This window comes from Lolium perenne, chromosome 4 (assembly GCF_019359855.2).
Source record: "Lolium perenne isolate Kyuss_39 chromosome 4, Kyuss_2.0, whole genome shotgun sequence".
Lineage (NCBI taxonomy): Eukaryota > Viridiplantae > Streptophyta > Magnoliopsida > Poales > Poaceae > Lolium > Lolium perenne.
In genome coordinates, this window is record NC_067247.2 from 20,929,099 (window position 1) to 20,939,913 (window position 10,815).

The 10,815-nt window shown below is 47.3% G+C and overlaps 1 protein-coding gene across 1 annotated transcript; it reads right to left on the reverse strand.

The window, feature by feature from the left end:
* Positions 1–493: 493 nt before the first annotated feature.
* LOC127346595 (ATP-dependent zinc metalloprotease FTSH 5, mitochondrial-like) lies at positions 494–4,131 on the reverse strand. The gene is made up of 7 exons (XM_051372879.2): positions 3,989–4,131; positions 3,302–3,362; positions 2,686–2,773; positions 2,286–2,423; positions 2,000–2,190; positions 1,403–1,879; positions 494–1,315 (listed from the first exon to the last, which is right to left on the reverse strand). The coding sequence occupies exons 1-7, from the start codon at positions 4,129–4,131 to the stop codon at positions 566–568; spliced, it is 1,848 nt and encodes a 615-aa protein (XP_051228839.1). The 3' UTR covers positions 494–565.
* Positions 4,132–10,815: the final 6,684 nt, after the last annotated feature.

Consider the following 10,815-nt stretch of genomic DNA (forward strand, 5'->3'; position numbering starts at 1 on the left):
CATTGAATTTTTGGTCCAAAGTTTTTTATAACAAGTGAATTGCTTGTATCCTACATATTGGTACAAATGAGCTTAAAGCTGAAGAGTTCTTGGTGAACTATGTGACATTTTAATTTCGGCATTGTTTTTGTATGCTCCGAATTTTCAGTCCAAAGTTTGAAATGTCAATAGTTCATTCTGTAGATTATGTGTGACCATTTTATTTAATATCTTTTTCTTGTACATATATGTAGAAGTTTCAGACCAAATTTTAGGTAGTGTACGTATAATCGTTTTTCTCTTAAACTGCTTGTCCAAATGAGCTGCAAAACTGTATTTGGACTATAATATCGCCGTGCTCTGTCACAAGATCCCATTCAGTTCTACTATACATCTTGAATATATTCGTGTTTGAGATCCAAAACAACAGTTTTTACTGATTCGAAACACAGTATGCAAGAGTGCAACAATGTCGCATTCTCTTCAGACTTAGAAACAGAAGTCAGTGAAACTGAGACCGTACATCTCTTTACAAAAGAAGTGAAATCTTAGGGCGGACGGTGTTTCCTAATTCTGCTAACTATTGCTAGAACCATTTATTTACTTGGTGAACTAGCTGCATGATCTGATCTCCAGTGAGAGTTCCATGATCAAGGAGCGCGTCCGCTAGCACATGAAGCTCCTGACTATGCGCCGTGACAATGTTTCTTGCGTTCTTATAAGCTTTGTCAAGTAAATTATTCACTTCATCATCGACCTGGGCTACCATTTGCCCGCTCAGGGTGGCCTTCTTCCCACCGGCACCATCACCATAGAAAACAAGGCCATACTTGGTGACCATGTCGGTCGCCAGATGAGTTGCCTCGCTCAGATCAGACAAGGCGCCAAGGGTCACCTCGCCTGCTCCAAATATAATCTCCTCGGCCACCCTGCCTCCCATGCGGATATCCAATTCCGCCAGCATCTTCTTCCTTGAGACATTATACGTATCTTCTTCATCTGGCAGCTGCGTCACCATGCCAAGTGAGTTTCCCCTCGGGATAATGGTAGCCTTGTGGATAGGGCGAGCACCATCGGTGTGGATAGCAACAAGGGCACGCCCTCCCTCGTGGTACGCAGTCATCTTCCTGACGTTATCAGGTATCACCGCCGATTTGCGCTCGCTGCCCATCAAGATTCTGTCCTTGGCGTATTCAATGTGATCCATCATAACAGCTTCAGCCCCATCTTTGGCAGCCTTCAGAGCAGCCACGTTCACTAAGTTTGTAAGGTCTGCACCTGAAAATCCCGGTGTTCCTCTCGCAAGGATCATCATGTCCACACCCTGGGCTTTGACCTGAAAAACAAAGCATAGATAAAGGTCAAAATCTTGCACCAAAGACTAAGATCGAAGAGGCCTTATCTTTCTGGACAAAGTATGTACCCTTGACATACAAGCCTCCAAGATCTGCCGCCGGCCCTCCACATCTGGATTAGGAACTTGAATATGACGGTCAAAACGACCAGGTCTAACGATAGCTGTATCTAGCGACTGGGGGAAGTTGGTCGCCGCAAGAATGATGATCCCGTCATTCTGCTTGAAGCCATCCATCTCAGAAAGCAGCTGGTTCAGTGTCTGCCTCTGCCATGTTGCATCTTCTGAGTTTCTACGCCCAGCAACGGAGTCAACCTCATCGATGAATACTATGCAAGGGGATTGCTTCTTTGCTGCACCGAAGAGTTCCCTCACTCTTTTAGCCCCATCGCCTATATACTTCCCCTCAAAATCGCTGCCGCTGCACGTGAAGAATGGGACGCCCGCTTCCCCTGCCACAGCCCTTGCCAACATGGTCTTACCTGTACCAGGTGAGCCAGCAAGCAGAACACCCTTTGGTATCTTGCCACCAAGACGCGTGAAATGCTGCAAATTACGCATGCTAGGTTAACAACTCGCTCAGCATCAAGAAACTAAAAGGAGAGCTGAACTGAAACACCTGGTTGCATGCAGGGTTGTTAAATGAACGGTGGTAATGTCTCTCACCATGGGATCTCTTAGGTAGTGAACTATATCCTCGAGCTCAGCTTTGGCTTCGTCTACTCCCTTCACATCACTGAATTTTGTGGTTGAATTCATCGACACGTCGTTCACAGCATCGAATGTACAACTTTTTCCGTCAACCCTCTTGACATCATTTGAACTTGTTGAATTTGTGGCTGAATTAGCATGTGCTCCTGCAGAAAACAAGTGGTAAAACAATTGCACATCGTTTTTGCATGGGAAAAATTAACAGTTTAAAAAAAATGTGTGAAAGGAAACAGCAGGTTACCTGGGGGTCGCAATTCAATTCTGATGAGGGCTTTCACGTAATTGGAGAGATCTGAAGAAAACAATGGATAACTCTTTTGGTAGTCATGTACAACCCTTTCTGGACCATTGCTGTTAAATCTTATAGAAAACAGACTGCCTGCATTGAGGATCAGAGTTTAAAAAAACTTAATTAATACCTATACCATGACAGGACTCAACCAACAAGAACATAATATAATACGATGTCTATATATACAAGCGAAAACAGGATATATTGGGCAAAATATGATAGTCTTCTTGGCACCGTTCCAATTTCATCAGAAGCTGGCAGTCGCCATGTATGTAAATCGATTAAAGCTTTGGTTCCTGAGTGCGGTGGAGAGGGAGGGAGGGAGGGAGGGAGGGAGGGAGTGGCAAACCTGCACTGGTAGTTTTTGCAGCAGTTACCCTGAAAGAAGGAAGAGATGCCGCCGGTGCCGATCCAGGCTTTGCAAGGTGCCTTGCAGCCTGTGACAGAAATACACACAAAAATTAATTAGACGGCTGGAAAATACATATAGTCATATTCAGCAATGACGACGGCATTCGTGGAGGAAACACAGCTCGAAATTGGCAGCCCATAAATTTAAGTGGCATCAGCCCGAAACGCAGGAATAGAGTGCATTGCAGCGTTGCAGCATCGCTAAGCATCAAGCACAGGAGCAACAATCCAATATTAGCATCGCCAAGATTCGACGAACCCAAGGCTGGACGAATAATGCAACTACATGTTGGAAATAATCTAGCCGTTGTTACTTTACTGGTTCAGTTTCGTCAGTTTTCAGTTAGCTGCTAGGGTTCAGGAGTTTTCTGTTTTCATAGTAAACGGATTGGCATCGTGCATGTACGTGCTGATCCGATATCTTAGCAGAGCGTGGACGTACTTGCTCCTGGACGTGGGATGGCACGTCCAAGTCGGTGGGCACGATCACCACGTCTCACTCTTGTTTGCAAATAAATAGAAGAGATAAACAAGAAAAGTGGTCAGTTGATCACCGCACCAAGAACCTCTCTGTCTCTGAAGATATCGTCGTTGTTCTCTGTCTGAAACTCCACACTACAATCGCGCTGGCAAAAAAAAAAAAAAACACACAAGAAGAAAGGAAGGAAGAGATACCCTGGAGAGGGCGAGCCGGTAGGCCATGGTGGACAGGACGTGCTGCTGGAGATCACGAGAAAAGAATCGCTCGAAATTTACTTCCGTTGGTCGGCGAATTTCGGGTCTGCTTTTCTCTGTCTCGTACAGTCGTATTGTTGTTAATCTCTAGACTAGACTTGAAGCATACTCCACAAAGAGACGCGCCGACTTTATTGTATCTTTGGTCCGACTCTGCTACGAACCCCTGCACGGCGAAGGCTTGCCAATCTTTTCTCGGAGACGAAGAGTAGTAATCGGAAGAAGAATGTTTAAGAGATGAAGGAATTTCGGATGGACAAGGGCAACAAACTTACAGATCATTCAGTTCTAGCGCTTTCATTCTATCTGTAGAAGAAGATTCGCCTGCGACAAAGATGTTCACGGCGAGCACCTGATGACGAAGCGGTATCGCTCCGCGTCGCTCCCCGTGGGCGACCGGGGCGAACCCTAGCTCCACCCGCGCCGCCAGCCCTCCTCCTCCCCTCCTCCCCCGCCGCAGTCGGGCAAAGCCCGCGCGGTGCCGGCGGCGGCGGGTTCTCTCTCACCCGCGCGCGAAGGGGTCTGCGCGGGGCAGGCTTGGCTTGCGGCGGTGCTCCTCAGGGCTTGAGGCGCTCGGTCCGGCGGTGGCGGCAGGGCGTAACGGCGGCGGTTCCAGCCGGAGGCGGTGGCGGGCGCAGTGCGTGGCCATGGGCGGCAGCGGAGGGCGACGGCGGGGGGGGGGGCCTGCTGGCGGCGCGGCCCGGATTGGGTCAGTTGGGCTCCGATCTGGGCACTGCGGGCTTGTCCAGGGCCAGGAGGGGTTCGGTCCATTCCAATGTCGTCGCTAGTTTTGGTTTTCCTTGTTCTTTTTTGTTTATCCTTTGATCTGCTTTGTAACAGGTTCTCCTCTCGACCTTGTATCGGTTCGGCCGCTGCGGCTTTATTTATAAAGCGGGGCGAATGCCTATTTCGAGGAGCACCTGATAACGGCGATGTCCGCGGCTAGGCCTGGCCTGGCCTGCCTTCCCCCTGGATCAGCGCCGACCAGCCGGCTCCCGGATCTGGGCTGAGCCAAACCGGTGCGCGTTGATCTGATCCAGCATGGGCACGTCGGCTGGTCGGGTGTCACAAGCGGCGCCTCGCCGGGATCATCCTAGGCTCAGTTTGGAGGGAGGGGATGCAGGACCGCATCTCCACCGGCGGCTCCCAAATAGGCGCCGGCCTCAGGGACGCCGGCACTGCCATGGGGGTGTTAGAGTACCTATCATGGTACAAAAGTTCAGATGAACCTAGACAGAAATTCTGATAGAGATATGCGGTAGTTCAAATATACTTGTGATGATCTGATCGTAACTATATGATCAAGATCAATCCCTTTCTTTTCTCTGTTTGTTGTAACCCTCCGTGTATCTATCTCTGCCGATGTTGGCCTATATAAATCATCATGAAATCGATGAAAGTCCCCATCGTTAACAGCCAAACAATCACATGGTATGAGAGCAGTCTTCTTCCTAAAACACATCTATGTGCCTAGCTCCTCCCTCTTCCGCCGCCATGACCAATCCCTTAGCCGGCGCAAGCGTAGCTGAAAAACTCACCCAAACCAACTACCTCCTATGGCAATCCCAAATCTTCCCACCAATCCGTGGAGCCAGATTGCTGAGCTTCCTCGATCCCAAAACGGAGGCGCCACCTGAGACTGTCATCGTCGAGAAGGATGGCAAAGAAGTCAAGGAGGAAACCCATGCGTATGATGTGTGGGTACTGTCATTTATTTTGAACTCTGTCTCTGTCATCGGCATGGACACGGCGGCAGAATTTTGGATGGCGATCAAAACCATGTTCGCCACCCAATCTAGGACGCGGGTGTCAAACCTGCGCGTTGCCCTCGCCAAGACGAAGAAGGACAACATGACCTCGACGCAGTTCTTCACCAAGATGAAGGGGCTCGCCGATGAGCTCGTAGCAACGGGCCGACCGATTGACGAGGAGGAACTCGTGGAGTATCTCCTCGCCGGACTCGACGACACCTACAACCCCCTCTTCGCTGCCATCGGGGTCAATGGTGCCGAAGATCTCACCGTGAGCGATCTCTACGCTCAGGTTGTCACCTACGAGAACCGCATCGAGCTTCTCTCCGACACCGGGGCTCCGTCAACACTGCATCCCGTGGATGTGGAGGAAACCGCGTGCGCGACCACTATGGTGGACGCAGAGGTGGCCGTGGCTATAGTGGCCCCGGCGAAGGTGGACGTCACCAGCAGCGTGGCGGACGCGGCAATGGTCGCCATGGAGGCGGCAGGAGTGGCGGCTACAGAGACCGCGACAGCGTTGTCTGCCAGATCCGCGGAAGAAGAAAAGAGTGCCAATGCGGCATCCTATGGCGTGGACACCAACTGGTACGGAGATACCGGTGCCACCGATCACATCACCGGTGAGCTTCACAAGCTCACCATGAAGGAGAAGTACAACGGCCGCGATCAAATCCATGCGGCAAACGGAGAAGGTATGAGCATTAGCCATGTTGGTCATGCAATTGTTAATACCCCATCACAAAAGCTACACCTTAAAAATGTCCTTCATGTTCCAAATGCCACAAAAAATCTTGTTTCTGTTCAACGATTTACTCTTGACAACGATGTCTATATTGAATTTCATCCTTGCCTTTGTTATTTTAAGGATCGGACAACAGGCCGGTGCATCCGTGGCCTCTACCCCTTGATAGCGTTGTCATCATCCCTCGAGAATAAGCAAGTCTTCAGTGTCATCAAGCCTTCAGCTTCACGGTGGCATAGTCGTTTAGGACATCCGTCTTTTCGAACGGTTCAACAAATTCTTGGCAAGCATAAACTTCCTTTTTTTCAAAGAGTCTAGAGTTGAGTCCATTTGTGATTCGTGTCAAAAAGCTAAGAGTCATCAACTCCCTAATGAGAGATCATCTAGTGTATCTACTTCTCCTCTACATCTTGTGTTCTCAGATGTTTGGGGCCACGCTCCTAGTTCAGTAGGAAAATACATATATTATGTAAGCTTTATTGATGACTATAGCAAATTAATTTGGATTTATCTCCTCAAGAAAAAATCCGATGTGTTTCAAATTTTCCACAATTTTCAGCAACTTGTTGAACTTCAATTTGATAGAAAAAATTCTTGCTTTACAATCGGATTGGGGAGGAGAATATGAAAAACTCAACTTCTTCTTTCAAAAAATTGGAATCGAACATCATGTCTCCTGCCCTCATGCACATCAACAGAATGGCTCTGCCGAACGCAAGCATCGCCATATTGTAGAAGTAGGTCTTGCCCTTCTTGCCAATGCATCTATGCCACTAAAATTTTGGGATGAAACCTTTCTAAGTGCAACATATCTCATCAACATGTTGCCCTCAAAAACCATTGATAATGATACACCTATGGAGCGTCTACTTAAAAAGACTCCTGACTATGCATCTCTTCGTGTGTTTGGGTGCGCTTGCTGGCCCAATCTTCGACCATACAACAAGCATAAACTTGCTTACCGATCAAAACAATGTGTATTTCTTGGCTATAGTCATATGCACAAAGGGGTGAAATGCCTCGATATTAAATTTGGTCAAGTTTATATTTCTAGAGATGTTGTTTTTGATGAAAGTGTGTTTCCCTTCTCCAATCTTCATCCCAATGCTGGTTTTCTTCTCAGCCGAGAAATCCTACTTCTCTTGGAGTATCTCCAAAACCCATCTGTTCCATCTCATGAGGGGGAAATCATTGCTAATGGCTCTATAAATCCTGGTGCATCATGTTCCTTGCATCAACATGAGTCTGCAGGTGAAAATTCCATGCAAAATGGCGCAAGAACGGAGAAGAACGGTGCTGAAACATGTGTGTCATCACATGTGTTGCAGCCACAGCGACACGTTCCGGCGGACGAGGCAAATCCGCCTTGGATCACGAGCCGACGCGAATCAGCATCGGGATCTGTCTCGCATTAGCCTCGGTCGGACGCAGGCCAATCCGGTACAGCCGCGTCACCCGGCCCCATGACAACGACCTACCGTGGCAGCACGCTGTCTCCACCCACCTCCTCGACGCGCGTTCCCAGCGAGCGCACTCAGCCCCGCACAGGATCCACGGGCCCAGCGGGACCCATAAACCGCGTCACCCTCCGCGTCCACCACGGATGGATCATCTTCGACAGGACCTGCCACGGGATCCGAGACGGATTCTCTGCCATCTTCACCAGGGGAGGGAGTGCATGGATCTTCAGCGCGTGGCTCCGTTGCAGCTCAACCTGTGCCTGCGCCGGTTTACAGAACCAGATCCAAAACTGGTCACGCCAGGCCCAAAACTTATACCGACGGTACAATACGGTATGGTCTGTCTTGTTCTACTACTGAACCTGTTACTTTACAAATTGGCTTAGTTGATTCAAATTGGAAAAATGATATGGATGATGAATATAGGGCATTAATGGAAAATAAAACTTGGCATTTAGTACCATTTAAGTAAAGTAGTAACTTATAGATTGTAAGTGGGTCTATAGAATTAAAAGGACATCTGATGGAACTATTGGTAGATATAAGGCTGGATTAGTAGCAAAGGGTTTTAAACAAAGATATGACATAGATTATGAGGACACTTTTAGTCCTGTTGTAAAAGCTTCTACTATCAGACTTGTCTTAGCCATTTCAGTTTCATAAGGTTGGAATCTAAGGCAACTAGATGTGAAGAATGCGTTTCTTCATGGTGTTCTGGAAGAAGAGGTCTATATGAAACAGCCACCCGGATATGAGAATCCGAATGCACCTCATCATGTGTGCAAACTTGATAAGTCACTCTATGGGCTGAAACAAGCACCAAGAGCATGGTTTCCCAAGCTAGGTTCCAAGATACAAGAACTTGGATTTCTAGCATCCAAGGCAGATACATCATTGTTCATATACAACAAGTCAGGTATCATCATTTCTGTACTTATATATGTTGATGACATAATTGTCACTAGTTCCTCCAACAAAGCAATAGCATCACTACTTCAAGATCTCGGCTCATCTTTTGCATTAAATGATCTCGGTGATTTACATTACTTCTTGGGAATTGAGGTTAAAAAATTCTCTCAAGGAACAACTCTAACTCAAGACAAATATGCACTAGATCTGCTTGACAGAGTCGGAATGAAGAAGTGTAAAACATCATCAACACCATTACCAGCCTCAAAAAAGCTCTCAGCTACAGAAGGGGAACTTCTAGGACCAGAGGACAATACAAGGTACAGAAGTATAGTTAGAGCACTGCAGTATCTGACATTAACAAGACCATACATTGCTTTCTCTGTTAATAAGGTATGCCAATATTTACATGCTCCAACTAATGTACATTGTACAGCTGCTTAAAGAATTCTGAGATATCACTACAAGAAAAGTTGCCATGGCCGACGAAGTTGAAGTCGCGCCGTGGTTGCTGGTGCACCATGGCCGACGATTTTTGGTCCCTCCGTGGTGCATGTCAAAACTTTTTTTTTCTCGTTTTTGAGGCCACCTAGCCCGACGAAAGCGGCCAAAACGTCGCGTATGGTGGCCCGGGACATGGTGCATCGCGAACTGGGTTCGCCGGCCGAGTCAACGCAAATCCGCACCGCCCAGGGATGTAGGGCCCAGATGGCAGCCTCTCTAGCATTGTTTTTTTTCTCGATCGCGCCATCTCGTTCAACGCTCTCCGATCGAGCCGTTTACGATGCAGGATCATGGGTCCCGCTTGTCATCCTCTATGAACCAAATTTCTTTCTTTTCTTGGATTTTTTTTGACCCCCTGATTTCTGGCTACTTCCTTTTTCTTTTGATCCCTTGCCGCCTTGGAAACATTGAGCCCGCTGCAGCTAAATGGGACCCGCATGTCATCCTCTATGAGCAATCAACTTACTTTTCTTGGAGTTTTTTTTGGCACCTCATATTTGGTCACTTGCCTTTTTTTTCGATCCCCTGCCGCCTCTCAAACGGTGATACCGCTGCTGCTAAATGGGACCCGCATGTCATCCTCTATGTACTATAAAACTTTCTTTTCTTGGATTTTTTTTGGCACCTCATATTTGGTCACTTGCCTTTTTCTTTCGATCCCCTGCCGCCTCTCAAACAGTGAGACCGCTGCAGCTAAATGGGACCCGCATGTCATCCTCTATGAGCAATCAACTTTCTTTTCTTGGAGTTTTTTTTGGCACCTCATATTTGGTCACTTGCCTTTTTCTTTCGATCCCCTGCCGCCTCTCAAACGGTGATACCGCTGCTGCTAAATGGGACCCGCATGTCATCCTCTATGGACTATAAAACTTTCTTTTCTTGGATTTTTTTTGGCACCTCATATTTGGTCACTTGCCTTTTTTTTCGATCCCCTGCCGCCTCTCAAACGGTGATACCGCTGCTGCTAAATGGGACCCGCATGTCATCCTCTATGGACTATAAAACTTTCTTTTCTTGAATTATTTTTGGCTCCTGATATTTGGTCACTTGCCTTTTTCTTTCGATCCCCTGCCGCCTCTCAAACAGTGAGACCGCTGCAGCTAAATGGGACCCGCATGTCATCCTCTATGAGCAATCAACTTTCTTTTCTTGGAGTTTTTTTTGGCACCTCATATTTGGTCGCTTGCCTTTTTCTTTCGATCTCATGCCACGTTTGAAACGTTGAGGAACCTTTGGCTCATGGGACCCGCATGTCATCCTCTATGTGCTATAAAATTTGCCTTTGTTGGATTTTTTTCACCCTCGATTTTTGGCTTGCCTTTTTCTTTTGATCCCCTGCCCCCTTTGAAACGTTGAGTAAGTTTGTTGGCTCAAGGGACCCGCATGTCATCCTCTATGTCCATCAACTTTCTTTTCTTGGATTTTTTCACCCCCTAATTACTAGCTACTTTCTTTTTCTTTTGATCTCAAGCCGCATTACAAACATTGAGACCGTCACTTGCAAAATGGGACCCACATGTCATCCTCTATGTACAATAAATCTTGGATTATTTTTGGCTCCTGATATTTGGTCACTTGCCTTTTTCTTTCGATCTCATGCCGCCTTTGAAACGTTGAGTAAGCTGCTGGCTCATGGGTCCCGCATGTCATCCTCTACGAACAATAAAAGTTTCCTTTCTTGGAGTTATTTTTGACCCCTAATTTCTGGCTATTTGCCTTTTTCTTTTGATCCCCTGCCCCCTTTGAAACGATGAGGACGTTGTTGGCAGGTCGGTCCCACATGTCATCCTCTATGAACAATAAAAGTTTTCTTTGGTGGATTTATTTTTGACCCCTAATTAATTTCTGGCTATTTCCTTTTTTTCTTTTGATCCCCTGCCGCCTTGGAATTGTTGAGAATGCTGCTGCCTCATTTTTCTTTTGGTCCTGTGCCGCCTTGGAAACGTTGAGACCGCTGCTACAAA

Excerpts from the sequence above, each read along its gene's own strand:
- LOC127346595 (XM_051372879.2), bottom strand. The coding sequence starts at position 4,131 with ATGGCCACGCACTGCGCCCGCCACCGCCTCCGGCTGGAACCGCCGCCG. Across the intron at positions 2,774-3,301 it reads ACAGAGAGGTTCTTGGTGCG|GCTGCAAGGCACCTTGCAAA; the intron begins GTGATCAACTGA and ends TTTCTGTCACAG. Across the intron at positions 2,191-2,285 it reads AATTGAATTGCGACCCCCAG|GAGCACATGCTAATTCAGCC; the intron begins GTAACCTGCTGT and ends TGTTTTCTGCAG.